General features: G+C 59.8%; 1 protein-coding gene across 3 annotated transcripts; it reads left to right on the top strand.

Annotated features, from left to right (window-relative positions):
• The first annotated feature begins 3,169 nt into the window (after positions 1 to 3,169).
• On the top strand, positions 3,170 to 14,717 carry NBL1 (NBL1, DAN family BMP antagonist). 3 transcript variants are annotated; one of them, XM_030876435.3, is made up of 5 exons: positions 4,853 to 4,955; positions 9,740 to 9,743; positions 11,392 to 11,580; positions 11,705 to 11,816; positions 13,214 to 14,717. In XM_030876435.3, the coding sequence occupies exons 1-5, from the start codon at positions 4,868 to 4,870 to the stop codon at positions 13,463 to 13,465; spliced, it is 645 nt and encodes a 214-aa protein (XP_030732295.1). In that variant the 5' UTR covers positions 4,853 to 4,867; the 3' UTR covers positions 13,466 to 14,717. The 3 variants fall into 3 exon arrangements, with proteins under 3 accessions (XP_030732289.1, XP_060166248.1, XP_030732295.1); XM_030876429.3 differs by lacking the exons at positions 4,853 to 4,955; positions 9,740 to 9,743 and adding an exon at positions 3,170 to 3,327 and having other exon boundaries at positions 11,345 to 11,580; XM_060310265.2 differs by lacking the exons at positions 4,853 to 4,955; positions 9,740 to 9,743 and adding an exon at positions 3,835 to 4,439 and having other exon boundaries at positions 11,345 to 11,580.
• Positions 14,718 to 14,769: the final 52 nt, after the last annotated feature.

Here is a 14,769-nt window from a genome sequence, read left to right as displayed (position 1 = left end):
CCCGTGCTCCGCAACAAGAGAAGCCACCGCAATGAGAAGCCCATGTGCAGCAATGAAGACGGAACACAGCCAAAAATAAATAAATAAGTTTATGTTAATAAATAAATAAATGAGAGCCCCGGCAACGACTCTAGAGAGTATATGCCGTTACCAGCTGCACTTTACAAAGAAGGAAACCGAGGCCCAGACAGGAAACAACTGGCCCAGAGTCAGTGGGTGATGGGAGCAAGGATTCAAACCCAAGCAGGAAGACTCCAGAACCTTCCGTGATGAGTCCTCACGGCCCCTTCCACCTCCACATTTGGACATGTGGACTCTCTTGGTCTTTATCTTGCAGAAGAGGGAGGGACTGTGGTTGTCTCAGGCCCCAATACCAACCTTCTGAGTCAGTGGGCCGGACTGGGAGAGAAGGCCTTTTTTTGTTTTCCCTCTTTCTCCGGGAGAGTGCAGAGGTTTGGACCCCTGTTGAGGCCAGGCTGACGGGATTAGAGGAAACAGCTGGCCCAAGCCCGTGCCCTGCGGGAGGGAGCTCACATTCCCAGGACTCGGGGAGGGAGCAGCTCCCCGTAGCCCAGTCACATTCCAGGTCGGTCATTTTCCTGAGCCCAGATGTTTGCTAATGAGCTGGGGAGAGAGCTTTCAGCCCTCTACCCCAGCTCTGGGCCCCACATTACCTCGGCCCCAAGAGGCTGGCCCAGGGCCAGCAGGCTCTGGCTTCAAGCCCGTGCCCAGGGCCAGCCAGGCCTGTTGGGGCAACTGGCGCACCGCTGCCAACCAGGTGCATCTCCGTGTGCTTGGAGACTCTGACGTGACAGGTTCTGCCTTTCCTGCTGGGGCCCCACCACCCTGGGTCCTGGTGGTGCAGCATCCTTGCCCCTGATGGAGGGGCTCTGAGGCAGTCAAGAGGGTGTGGTGGGCAAAGGAGCATGGGCTTTGCAGTTGCTGGGTCTGGATTCAAGTCTGGACTCCGTCCATCACTAGTGGTGTGATCTTGGGCAGGTAACCAGGCTTCTGATGCCTTGATTTTTCTCATCTGTAAAATGGGAATAATGATAGGATTATGGTCAGGTTTCCGTACAATAAAGCAGGCATAGTGCTTGGTATAATGCCTGGCACAAAGTGATAGCTGTTGATAGTATTAACAAGTTACTTTCCAGACCCCTTGTTCACATGGTAGACCTCCTGTAATTACCAGTCTTCACCAGACAGGTGTGACCCAATCCCAAACCCCATGTCCTTGATTAGGTGGCTGGGTGGCTGAACTGTCAAGGGCTTCTACTTCGGGCTGTCTGTATGACTTGACAAACTCATCAGGCTACCCAATTGGCTTCTTACAGTGGGGTGGGTTCTTACAAAATGTAGACATCCAGTCCCCACCCCACCTGGGATGCACATCGAGAGTGGCAGTGGTGAGCACAATGGTCAGTGTTTCCTGAGTGCCTACTGTGTACCAGGCAGTGAGGCTACACCTGGTGGGATGTGTTCCTGCAGCAGACGGTAGCTGGCATCCCCTTTACTGTGTGGCTTTAGGCCAGTTACTTAACCTCTCTCTCTTGGTCTTGGTACTTTCACTTATGAAATGGGGATAACAATACTGTTTATTTCACAGATTTATTGTGTGGGTGGAAAGTGCTTAGAATGGGACCAGGCACGTAGTATAGGAAGGTGCTCAATATGCCTGAGCTATTACGAGCATTATTACAGTTATACTCACGGAAACATTTATGGGGGATATTAATTACTTAGTTCAGCCAAATATATTGTACCCCTTGTTTGCCAAGCCCTGGGGACACTGACACAGGCGATCCCTGCCCTCAAGGAGCCCACAGTCAAGTGGAGGAAAGAGATCAACTAGTCTAGAGGGAAATTACCATGAACAGAGGGTATGTATCCTGTGCTTCCAGGATCACACCGTAGAAGGGAGGGGTTTATGCTACTTGGGTCTTGGGAAGGCTTTCCAATCTGGTGCTTGAAGAATGCCTTTACTAGGAGATGAAAGGAGGGGAAGGGAACCCCAGGCAGAGGGAACAGCACAAGCAAGAGCTAGGAGGTATAGAGACGCAATACTGGGTTTGGAGAGGCAGATAGGTCAGCGTACACCATGGAATTATCAACAGTCCACTAGGAGCCACCGGGATGCTCGGCAACCTGTGACATTGGATGAGCAGGGCTGCTTCCATCAGGGGGCTTCAGCCAGGCTGGGGTGAGATGCATGGACACCCACCACTGTGGTAGAACGCAAAATTCCTAAATCTTGTCTCAGGACCGGGCTACTACTTTCCAGGAGCAAAGCTATTTTCTCACTTCACTGGCACACCAAACAGAGAGGGTACGACCGAAACCCGCCCGAGTGCCCAGGTACAGGCTGTTAAGCTGGGTACCCCCGTACCCAACAGCTGAGGCTGGGACGCCGCGCTGGGCGCTCTGCTCTTCCCAGGAGTCAGAGAAGTGAGTTCAGTTTCCGACGTTCCGGATAGTCCTTCTCGGGACTCTCAGACCCTTCTCTGCACACTTAAGCCAAGTGCCTGGCGCTGAGGCGAGGCCGGGCAGAGGTCGAGTGACACTAGGGAACTAAGAGCGCGGACCAGCCCCGGGTCGCACGGCCGGGAGCGGATAGGTTGGGCGCACCGCAGGACTGAGGGAGGACAGTCTCCTGGTGCCGCGGCTCGGTGGACTGGGGCGCCACACCCTCGGAGCAAGACTGCAGCACCCGGTTCCCACAAAAAGGAATACTTCCATCTTTGTCACCCGGAGGCCTGGCACGGCCCGATGGCCGGGCTGGGGGAAAGTTGGGAGAGAAGTCCGAGCGCAGAGAAATCCGGCGGAGGGCGCTTTAGAACGAGCCGGGGCGCCGGGCTCTCTGCCCTGCCCCTAGGGCGCCGATCAGGGCGGCCCCGGTAGCTCCGCCGCGCCGTCGGACCGCGCCGGAGCCCGGCCCGGGGCTCGAGGGCGACGGGGAGAAGGGGCCGGGGCCCCGGGCGGCTGAGGCGCCCCCTCCTGCGCGCCCGGAGGGAGCGGCCCAGCGCGCCCGCCCGCTCTTTCTTTTTCGCGTCCCTCCCTCCACTGCCCCCGCCCTCGCTCCCTATTTGGAGCGGAGACACCCCTGACGTCGGAGCCGCTCGGCTCGCCGCTCCCCCGCACCGCGCGCCCGCCCGGGGCCGCAGACAGCGCGCAGCGCAGCCCAGCCGAGCCTCGCGGGGCCGCCGCCAGCCCTGCCGGCCGCCTCCCCGAGCCTCCCGGGGGCGCCGAGCCTGCCCCCAGCGGTCCGCAGACAGCTCCGCAGGAACCGGCGGGCGCGCCGCGCTTCCCACCGCCGCCGCGCGCGCGGTAAGTCCCGCCCGGGCCGGCACGCGGGCGCCCAGCTTCCAGAGGCTTCGGCCGCAGGCGCAGCGCCGCGCCCCCGGCCCGCCCGCCAGCCCAGGGCACCATGCGGAGGCGCCGCCGCCGAGCCCGGGAGCGCTGGGGGCTCGGGGCGCCGGGTCTGGGGACGTGGGCGCGGCACGGGGTGGCGAGGGAGCACCCCTGCGTCCCGAGCCGGTCCCCCGACTCAACAGGGGTTTCCATTTCTCGGTAGGAGTTCCGCGGCCAAGAGAGAAAGGGAGGGAGATGCGCGGCCGAGAGAAAGCCGGGCGGGTCGAGGGCGGGTCGGGCCGCGCGGCCGCCGGGGCAGCGCCCGGAGCTCGGCCGCGGGGCTCGCGCGTCCCCGCTGCTCTGTCCGGGCCTCGCCGCGCCACGAGCCTCTCCACTCCCGTACGTTTCTGCCTCCTTTTTGTCTCTCTCTGTGTTTCTGTCTCCCCATCTGCGTGTCTCCGTCTCTCTATTTCCGTTCCTCTCTTTCTCTGGTTCTGGCCCCTTTCTTTCTGTTTCTCCGCTTCTGCCTGTTTTCCATTTCCCTGGGTTTGTGCCTCTGCCTTTATGTTTTCTCTCCGTCTCTCCGCCTGCCCCGCTGTGGGAGTCTCTCTCTGAGTTCCTGCGTCTTCCTGGTCCCCCGCCCTCAAATTCGGACAGCGCCCCCAGCCCGGGTCGGAGGCACGGGGCCCCCACCGGGGCTCGTGAATAGTTTCCTAGACCTGGTAAAAGAAGCGAAACCCTCCTCCTACCTTCCGCCTGCCCCGGGGGACTGGCCTGGGTCATCCCCCTGGAATTGAGTCTGGGGCAGGGGAGCCAGCCTTTCCGGGGGCTCAGTTTTCTTAAGCGTTCCACCCCCGCGAGGCGGCCTGGACAACTGGGCTGTGCTGCCAGCCACCTGCCCGCCCCGCTCCCTGGGCGGGGCGATTCTGCTCTTTTACACGCCGCAGTAAAGGGGGCAGCTGGCCGCCTTGGCGTGGCCAGGGGGTTGGCCGGCACCCGGGGAGAAGGGCACATTTTCAGCCTTTCCGAGGTCCTCGCCCAGCTGGAGGACACCAGCCTGTAACTACGGGAACCCCAGGAAAACAGAGGTCAGGGCCGGAGGCCAAAGGCTGGGCGCTGACGGGGGATGGGGGTGGGGAAGCAATTTGTCAACAAGGAGCCCCTCACCCTTTGTTACTGTGGAAACCACCAGCCTCCTGAAACTCCTCCAGTTGCTGGGACCGCTTGGGTGTGGTTTGCCTTTGGTTGGGGCCAAAGAAAAGGCGAGGCTGGAGCATTTCGTCGGTGACCCCCCCATCCCCACCCTTGCGAGCTGGACCTCTTTCTCTTGGGCCTGTGTGCTAGAGGGTGGACCCAGGAGGATGTGCTGTGCATTAGCCGCATATATCTTCATCCTTTTAGAGTGAAATTTCCAACTGAGTTCTCTCCTTCTCCCCACCCCCACCCCCAAGGGTCGCAGACTGCGGGAGCGGGCAGGGATGCTGGTGAAGTCTGCAGTGGGACTTCTGCTGAGCAGATGTGTAGGCCGGCCCTGCAGCAGCTCATTAGCATCGATTTGTTTTGGAGACAGTTTTCAGTCAGGAGGGTCTGCGGGCAGGCGGGCCGTGGTCTGGGCTGGGGGGCTGTAGCCAGGGAGGTGGAGCTGCTTGGCAGAGATGGGCAGGCCTTTGGGGCACGGGCTTGGCCCTGCGTGTCCGCCCCGGACGGTTGGTTCATGCTCTGCCAGCGCTGACGGAAGGAAGGAAGCCACCCTGTGGTGACTGGGGTCATGGAATCACAGTGGCCTTAAGCAGCGCGCTGGAGCCAGGCTCCTCTTGAGGGAATCTGCTAGGATGGACTTTCCCAGGCCGTGCTTCCCATTTCACAGGGGCAAATGGGAGGCCTGGGCAGGTGAAACGAGTGGTCAGTGGCCTGTAAACACTGTACTGTCCTGCCTCCAGGCACACAGGGAGTCAGCGGGTGAGCTTGGGCCTGAACTTGTCCTTGGACCCCAGAGTGGGCCTGCTGAGCTGATCAGGGCTGGGGTCTGACCCTGGCTCGCCCCTCCCTTCAGTTGCACCATTCAAGGAAGTCCCCTGCGCTCATTCCAAGACCTGCGGCGGTTGCCTCACTCCTGCTGACCCCCAAGCCTAGGGCTGCGGCCACAGATGCCACACCCTCTGCACCCAGCAGCATGTACGCCCCGGCAGCCAGGCCCAGCCTGTTTGCTCGAAGTTGCTGGTCTCTCTGGGAGCCTTTCCCTTCAGTCAGTGGCCCAAGAATTAGAGTCTGAGTGGGATCTTCCTCTCTGCTCCCACCCTGGCAGCACAGACAGTTCATAAAACCCTCGCCCAGCCATCATCTTGTTTGAGTTTCCCCTAAACCCATTTTCTTGGAGGCAGATGCAACCCCGGGGTTTAGATATTCTCAGGACGCATTCAGGATCCAGTGGGAGGGAGGGGGAGGGGGAGGGGAGGGGAAAGGGGGAGGGGAGGGTAAGGGGGTGTGGGGGAGGGGGGAGGGGGAGAAAGAAGGGTGTAGGCAGAGTGCAGGGAGGGTGAGCAGCCCTGGGTGACTCAAAGCTAGCACTCGTAGTGACCTCTGCTGAGGACATCCTGTGACAGGTGTCCTCTCCTGAAATTTCCACGCCCTCTTCAGTTCAATTCTCACAACTGCCCTAAGAGGCAGCTACCCCCACTTTGCAGGTGAGGAAACTGAGGCACAGAAAAGTTAAAGGGGCTGAGCTAGGGTTTGAACTGGGGTCTGTCACAGTCCGTTGTGAATAAAGGAGACCCAGACCCGGCCCTTTGATTGTGTCAGGGTGGGGCAGGGGGTGGGGGGAGAACAGGGAGAGGAAGGGACTGGGAGCATCTGGTCTGATCAGTTTGAAAAATAACTCACCCCGCACCCCACATGCTTTCTGTGCGAATGCAGACGTCACCAGAGCCCACAGGTAGAAGCTTCCATCTGAATCTGCCGGGGCCTAGGTGGGAAGGATTTCCAGAGGTTTCGGAAAGCAGAAGTTAAAGCTGGGGAGAGGCTTGCCTTCTTCTAAGCATTTGCTGGCCCTGCCCTCCGGCTGCTCCCACACCAGGCTGGTTGCTGGGAACCGAAGGCCTGGTGTGTGTGTGTGTGTGTGTGTGTGTGTGTCTGTGTGTGTGTGTGTGTGTGTGTGTGTGTGTGTGTGTGTGTGTTTGGGGGTGAGTGGACCATTGTACCAAGAACATTCTGGTGTACCTGGCCTTAAGGACCCTGAATATTCAGATTTATCCCAAAGAGGAAACGGGGAGGGTGATTATTCACTTGTTTTACTAAATCGACTCCTTGTTGTGCAATGGGTGCTCTACGGCGGGTGCGGACGGGCCAGAGGTCTTCCTTGAAATCTAGGCCCCTCGGGTGAATTTCAGGTTTGATTCTAGGCACTAGGCCTAGGCAGTGGGGTGGGTGACCCCTGTCCGCATTGCTGTTACGGGGGACCCTTCCCTGGGGAGTTGGGGGGCTCTTGACCTGGCTGGTCCTCAGAATCATGTGCGAGTGAATACAGATGCCTGGGAGTGTGGGGTCGGGATATCTAGGGCTGGGGCCCGGGCTTCTGAGTTGTTGGCAAGCCTCTCAGGGAAGATGCTAGGTTCTGGTAGGCGTGAAACGTAGAGAGGACTCCACAGGCCCGACCCCGAAGCCTGAGTTCTTGGTGCCCCACCCCCGTCCTTCCCCAGGAAGCTGCCGGGGCAGGTGTCCTGTGTCTGCTCACTGCCCTCGTCCCCTGCGTGGGAGACATGGGCCGTCACTTCCTTGTTCTGTGCCTCAGTTTCCACGGGGCTGGAGTGGGTCGGCTGTGTCCCCTCCCCTCCCCCAGGGGCCTTCTCTCTGTGTTGTTGGCAGCCTCAGATGTGTCAGGTGTCGGCACAAGGCCTCTGAGCATCCGGAGGGCTTGGATTGGGGAGTGGACGGTGGGGTGATAGGAAGGTACCCACCCTGGGCTGAGGGTGCCCTGGTTGTGGCCTCCCCACAACTCGGAGGAAGGGCGGCGCCGTACCTTCTGCAAGGCTCCGGGGAGCCAGGGGTTGGCCACGGCCGCGTGCTCCTCTGCAGGGGAGTCCAGGCTGGGATTTGAACTCTGCCCCATGGGGCGCCCATGCTTCCAACCCTGGCTGTGGCTGAGCCCCGGAGTGCTGACGGGTAAGAGACGCAGCTGCTGGGGCGGGAAGCCCCGGTCTCTTGCTTGCTCCAGGTCATTCCCCGTCACCCTGTCTTCCTCTTCTGTGAAACTCTTGGTGGTTACCCTGCTGCTGTCCAGTTCAAATCTTAGCTTTAGTGAATGCTAACTGTGTCAGCTTGGGCAAATCTCTTTTGCAAACCCAGTGCCTCGGTTTCTTCATCCGTAAAATGGGGGAAATTCCATATCTGTCTCCTAGGGTTGTTCTAAGGACCAAATAAGTGAATATACATAAAAGCCTTAGAACGGTATCTGGCCCACAGTTGGCAGCAGCTCTTACTCCTAGGAGGTGGGAGGGCTGTGCTGGGCTGATAGCCGTAAACCCCCATTCTGGCCTTGCCTGTGCAGTTCCCTCAACCACGGGTAACTAATTGTGCTCCTGAGTTCAATCCAGAATTGAGAAGCTCTCCTCCCCCGGCCCCTCCAGCTGTCCGACTGCCCCGCACTGAACAGCTGCTTCCTCTTCACCCACCTCCCTCGACCTCCCCTCCAGGCTCTGAGCTCCCCAGGCCCCCACCCTCGCTGCCCTCTCCGCCCTCCTAGAAGGTGCCTGGTAAACCACTGTCAAGCTGCGGGGAACCGCCTGGCCTGGGGAAGGGCACTGCTTGGCCTGACTTGCTGGGTGCCTCGGGACGACCCCTCTGCAAAGCAAGAGGATCGGCTTGGGGGATCCCCTTCCCGCCCTGGCGTTCTGGGACTCCCGTGACTTGTCGTGTGACCTTCAGGGCGGGAGGAAGGGATGAGAATCTGGGTGAGGCTCTCAAGTCTCAGGAAGGAAGGTCCGACTGCTGGATCAAAAAAAAAAAAAATCAGCTGAGCTGCTGCCTGAAAAAACAAAACACAAGCCAACAAAAAATAAAACCTGCTAGCAAAGAGCCGAGTCCAGTGTGAAGGGGGGGCAGCAGGGGTTCTTGGGGGCTGGACGGGGGCGTGTGTGGGAAACCGGCCCTGCATCCCCCCCGGCTCCCTGCTCCAGCGGCCAGCTTTGGCTCTGATGCCAGCCCAGGCCTCCCCACCATCCCCCCGGGGGAAGGGAACTGGCCTGAGGTGGGTCCCTGCTGGGTGCTGGGTGCTTTCATCGCATCTTCCCAGTCATTTTCAAGGAAAGGGCTCTGCTCCCCGTTTTAGGGCTGAGGTCGGTGGGTGCAGAGAGGCAGACTGTACTTCCGGAATTCACGCAGCTCCTAGGTGGGAGACCTGGGACTTGAACTTAGGAGGCTCCCGGGGCCATGCTTCGGCTGGAGCTCAGGGCTGCTGGCCTGGGGAGGCTGAGCGCGGCCTGGCCCCTCCTCTGAGGTCCCAGCCAGGGCTTGGTGAGAGGCCGGGCCTGGTGGGTTGGGTTATAGCACCCCCTCTGTGGGCCCAGCTGACCTTCAGCTGTGCCCTAGAGAGGGGGGTAGATAAGGGAGGTGGCCTTCTGCCTCAGTTTATCTCATTTCCCCTCGGCGTCTGCTACAACCTGACGCATGATAACCAGTCCTCACCCTCCAGACCAGTGACTCCCCTGAAACACTCACCGGTGTCCCATCTCCCACTACACCTTGTTATTAACCTCAGCCCCCATCTCAACTCCGCTCCCCCTTAGCCTGGCCCATAGCATCAGTCCTAACCTCTCCTAATCCAAACCCCAAACCAGCCCCAGCGCTCATCTCCAGGCTACTTTCATTACAACCTCAGGCTCCGTTCCCGAGCCTAAGGAAACCTATCACCCTCTGCCCCACCTGACCTGGCCTTCCTGAGGGATCCTGATGGGGTCAGGCATAGGACAAACGTCCCCGGACCTCTCTGAGGTCTCTAGGGGCCAGTCTCGCCTGGGGAGGCCCAGGGAGCTCTGGCCTTAGGTGGGTCTCCGCTGGTGTGCTACGGTGGTCGGACCCTGGTGCAGAGGCTAATTCCCCAGGGACAGAAAAGGACCTGGTGGGGTGAGAAAGCCTCCTGGATGCTAAGGGTGTTGAAAAATTAGGTTGCCGGTTAGGAACAAGTCCATTCTGTTTAGGTTGTGGCTGTACTGAAAACATGGGCTTTGCTGTCCACCTTGTGAGTGAGACCGGAAATGTGTGGGTGAGAGCCTGGGTCATGACACAGACTCCCTTGGGATGGGGCAGACGGTCTGGACTCACCTCCCACTGCTCTCCCCTCTTCACCCTTCCCCACTGGGCTGGGAGTGGGGGTCACCCAGGCGTTGAGATCCAGTGAGGTGGGACTTGTCTCTGCTTCCGGAGACCTCCTGCAGGGAGAAGGGGCAGGACCTGAGCAGAGCTTGCTGGATAGAGAGAGCGGGGCGCTGCAGAGGCACTCACAGCTCCGCAGGCCGGCCTGGGCCCTCCTTGCAAGCCCAGCTGAGTCAGCCCACGTAGTTAGCCTGCAGGAGCGCGCAAGACCCCCAACAACTCTCACTTCCCGACTTCTTACCAAATACCTGCCACTCCAGCAGAAGGTGGGCTGAGGGTAGCGTTGTTCGGAATGGCATTTCCAGCCCTGAGCCAGCCTGACTAGTACTGGGCATCTGTGGGACCAGTGGGACCATACTTGGCCCTTGCTCCCATTTCGGCCCCACCCAGGCCCCTCTGGGGACTGTCCCAAGACGCTGACCGAGCTGGACCACTTCTTAAGCCTGGCCTGCATATAAGAACCACCCTGGAAGCTCGTTAAAAAAATGCAGAATCCCACCCCACCCTAGAACTTTCACTTCACTAGTCCTCAGGGAATTCTGACGCTCTACCAGGTTTGGAAACCACCAGTCCAGGGCACCCCACTCATTTCACAGGTGGGGACACAGGCCACAGTGTCCAGGGTCCCACAGCATGTGTGGATTCCAGACTCCCAGTCCAGTGCCTTTTCCCCAGTGTCCTGCCCCCAGAGGACCCCTTTGTGAGCATTGCCCTCATTTCCGAATCTCTCTGAAGCCTCCCTCCTCCACAGTTCTTGCAGTGGGAGAGTGGGCGAAACCTACAGAAGATGAAGTTGGGGAACATTGGGAAAATCCCCTTTGAGTCCATGCTTGCGAAACACACTCTGCCCTGCACCGCCATCTCCTGGCAGATTCTGGTATTGCCTTATTAGTGCCTCGCTCCATTCAATTCACAGAGGGTCAAGCCCTTGGCTTGGACTGCCTCGCCTCTTGTTTGACTCAGGTGTGAGGTTGGAGCTGGAGATAGTGATGTGTGTGTAGACTCAGGGCTTGGGGCTCTGATGGGGCATCCAAACGAGAAGTAGTCTAGTTTGGGGTTAGTTTTTTCACCTGAGGTCCATGCATCCAAGGTGGCACAAGAATTCACAGTGACATGAAGATGGTTAGCTTTGCTGACAACCGTGGCAGCATGTCCAGGAGACCTGCTGGCAGGCCAGCCCCTCAAGGACCCACAACATCACAGTGAGGAGGGAGCTAATGATTGTTCAATACGCAACGGGGTGCTTGGAAACTGAGTGTCTGGCTTAGTACTTGCAATAATCATTGCCACACACAGCATCACCATCCCCCTTTAGATGAAGCAAGTGAGGCACAGAGATAAAAAGTACCTTGCTCAAAGCTACAAAGTAAGTTATAAAGATAACTAACACATGTGGGATGTGTATGATCTGCTAGTCTCTCCACTCAGGGCTTTTCATGAAATACCTTGTTTAATCTCCATGATACCCATCTGATGCTCGTGCTATTAGCAGCCCCAGTTTTGAGGTTCATACAGGAGAAATAACTTGTCCAAGATTGTGCTTGGCTAGTAAGTGGCAGAGGTAGGATTTAAACCCAGGCAGTCAGAGCCACGCTGTAACACCACTGCCCCCCTGCCCTCTGCCCAGCCTCCTGGACCCTGCTGGCCTCACCTGCAGTCTGTACTCAGTTCAAGGGCTCCAAAGGTCACGGGCACGATGCTTCGGGTCCTGGTGGGGGCTCTCCTCCCCGCCATGCTGCTGGCTGCTCCACCGCCCATCAACAAGCTGGCACTGTTCCCGGATAAGAGCGCCTGGTGCGAGGCCAAGAACATCACCCAGATCGTGGGCCACAGCGGCTGTGAGGCCAAGTCCATCCAGAACAGGTGGGATCCCGGGGTGGTGGGTGGAAGGGATGAGGACACGGGCCCAGGAGGGAGGAAGAGGACAGGGCTGCCCGTTCTCGCCTCCACCGTGGTGACACGGACGCGGTGGGCTCTCCTCCCGCAGGGCGTGCCTGGGACAGTGCTTCAGCTACAGCGTTCCCAATACCTTCCCGCAGTCCACAGAGTCCCTGGTGCACTGCGACTCGTGCATGCCGGCCCAGTCCATGTGGGAGATCGTGAGTACGGCTGCCCGCTCCCGCCCAGCTTCCGCCCAGAGCCGGCACCGGTCTGGGCCACAAGTGCTTAGTGAGGCCCCACTGTGTGCAGGGTTCGAGCCTCGTGCTGGAGATACAGACATGGTCCTTGCCACGTGATGGCTCACAAGTCCGACGCCAGCATGTACAGGACAAGAAGCTCTGTTCTGATGTCAGTCACATGCTGAAATCCTTTCGGTGGCTTCCCATTGTTATAGGATGAGACCAAAATCTTTGCCAGACCCCGTAAGGCCTGTCCACAAGGCGTGGTCTGGCTCACCAGGCTTTCTAGCTTCATCTTGCCCCTCTCACCTTCTTCACTAGCTTGACCCTGACACCAATCCCGCCTCCTTTCAGTCTCTCTTATCTTGTCTGCTTACGACCACCACAGGGCCTTTGCACATGCTCTTTTCCCCGTTTGGCTTACCTTTCTCCTCCTCCCCCCCCCAGTTAAATTCTAGTCATTCCTCTGCGCTTGGCTCAGGCATCATTTTCTCAGAACCCCTTTCCTGATCCCCCAGGCACTGTGTACCTCTGCTTTGAGCATCTGTCACACGCACAGTTTTTCATCTGCATTTGGGTGATTTTGACAAGTCTGTTTCCTCTGCTAGACTCTGAGTTCCTTGAAGGACCATGCCTGTCCTTGTGTCCCCAGAGCTGGCATGGAGAAGGTGCTCTGTGGAAGGAGGGAGGGAGAGACAAGGAGGAAGGAAGGAAAAAGAAAGGGCAGCTAGTGGCGCGACAACAGGGGAAGAGTGAACGCTAACGGGGCTCGTACAGGGCGAGCCTTGGCTGGGCGGGGTGGGGGGGTGTTGGGAGGGGCTCGCTGAGGAAGTGATGTCTGGGCTCGGGTCCAAAGGTTGAGTAGAAGTTAAGTGGGCAAAGTCTAGGGCGGTGGGGAGGGGACGGGTGGGGCAAGGACCTCCTAGGCAGAGGGAATGGCATGTGCAAAGTCTCAGGCAGATCAGGCAGGACAGAGCTGGTGGGAGTGGGGGGAGGTCAGGGGTGGAGAGAGAGGTCCTCCGGGGGTCAACCTCAAGGTCCTGGGTGGCCTGGGTCAGGAGTCGGTTTTTCTGCGAGGGCAGTGGGAGCCCTGGTGGGGGGAATTTCAGGCAGGGGCGGACCACTTGGGTCCCCTCAAGGTGCCCTCTGGCTACTGTGGGGATGGGCAGGAAAGTGGCAGGACGTGAGGAGACAGGTCAGGTGTCTCCTGCAGGGACTCACCCCCCTCCCCCTGGACAGGCCCAGGTGTCCCAGGTGGCCTCAGGCTTCTGGGGTCTCTGGGATTCTTGGTCCCATGAGGAGTGTTACCCTTGGGGCCTTCCTGCCTGCCCCAGGCCCTTGGAAACCTCTCTCCCCTTCTCTCCTGCCCTCCGCAGGTGACCTTGGAGTGCCCTGGCCATGAGGAGGTGCCCAGGGTGGACAAGCTGGTGGAAAAGATCCTGCACTGCAGCTGCCAGGCATGCGGCAAGGAGCCCAGTCACGAGGGGCTGAGCCTCTATGTGCAGGGCGAGGATGCACAGGGCTCCCAGCCCGGCCTCCACTCCCACCCGCACCCTGGCGGGCAGCCCCCCGAGCCCGAGGATCCCCCTGGGGCCCCCCATGCAGAGGAAGAGGGGGCTGAGGACTGAGGCCCCCGACTCTTCCTCCCCTCTCGTTCCCTGTGGAATGTGGGGTCTCACCCTCCCGGGGAAGAGTTGGGGGAGAGGCTGAAGCCCCCCTTTGGCACTGGATGGACTTGGATTCAGACTTGGACTTGGAATGCTTCCCGGTTGCCACGGAGATCTGAAGGGGGTGGGACTGGCGCCAAGCTGCACAATTTAATATATTCACGAGTTGGGGGGAAGAAGCAGAGGTGTTCAGGGTTCTTCATCGGAGGGGGGTTCTCTTCTTTTCTGCCTCCTAGACATGTGCCCTGGGGAGGGGGATAGTTGGCTAAGCTGCTGAGTTGGGGTGAGGCCGTCCAAGACGCGCCAAGGCCCGCACGGCCCCTCGGTGGGGCCGGGCCCTGAGCTGGGGTTGGGCGCCTTGCCCGTGGCAGCCCTGAAGCAGGGCTAGGAAGACCACTGGCAGAAAGAAGCAGGACGCTCCAGCCCCACCGGCTTCCCCAAAGGCCTCGCACCCCCGTCCCCAGGGCAGCTTCTCCCCGGTGGCCCTCCCTCAGCGGCATGGTTGGGAGTCAGGCCTGGGCAGGACCCTGCTGCCTCCCGGCCCTGGAGCTGGGAGCCAGGCTCCCTGCCTGCCTTGGCTTTCGGGGGGGCGGGGAGGAAGGCAGGGGAGGAGGAGCCTTGCTGGGCCAGGGGGAGGGGATGATGCCCTCGACCAGAGGGCATCCTTCCCTCCTCGCCCTCTCCCAGATCTTAGTGCCTCTCCCTGCCCCCCAGGTTCTAGGCCCCTCAAAGCTGATGGAGCCAGCCTCACCCTCTTGGGAAGCTCTTTCTGAATATCGGATGCTGGGGAGGGGTCTCCCTTCCCCGGAGGTTCCCAGGAGGGACCTGGGTGGGATGGATTCTGGATGAGCCTCAAGGAACGAGGAAGAGGAGGGGTGAGGGCGCGTGGGGCGGCTGTGTTCACTGTGGCTCTGCAGCTGCCAAGTCCCCTCCCCCCACTCCTCGCAGCCGCACTTTAGCCCTAGAGGGGGTGCGGGGCCCCGGGGTGGGGGGCTGGGCAGGCGGGCAGGGAAGAACGCCCCTCCGTACCCGCAGCTGCCTGCGTCTGCTCTTCTGTCCCAGGGCTGCTGCCAGCCCCGCCAGCCCCCTGCCTGGGGGCGCCCCGGCCCTCACGGCTATTCCGACAAGAGCCTCTGGAGCTTGTAACCAGTAGGATGGACCCCGAGTTTTCTCATGAATAAATTCGTTCAACACCTGTGTTCTCTTCCTCACAGGGCAGCCCTGCTGACTCAGGGCTCCCCAAGGGGCGGGAGTCAGGCTGCACG

Source organism: Globicephala melas, chromosome 1 (assembly GCF_963455315.2).
Source record: "Globicephala melas chromosome 1, mGloMel1.2, whole genome shotgun sequence".
Lineage (NCBI taxonomy): Eukaryota > Metazoa > Chordata > Mammalia > Artiodactyla > Delphinidae > Globicephala > Globicephala melas.
Note: the sequence above shows the minus strand (reverse complement) of the source record. Positions and strands in the feature narration are given on the sequence as shown.

Bases quoted from the DNA above. Each gene is read 5' to 3' on its own strand.
- NBL1 (XM_030876435.3), top strand. From the start codon at position 4,868: ATGTGTAGGCCGGCCCTGCAGCAGCTCATTAGCATCGATTTGTTTTGG. The intron at 11,581-11,704 runs GTGGGATCCCGG...CTCCTCCCGCAG, and splicing joins GCCAAGTCCATCCAGAACAG to GGCGTGCCTGGGACAGTGCT. The intron at 11,817-13,213 runs GTGAGTACGGCT...TGCCCTCCGCAG, and splicing joins CCCAGTCCATGTGGGAGATC to GTGACCTTGGAGTGCCCTGG.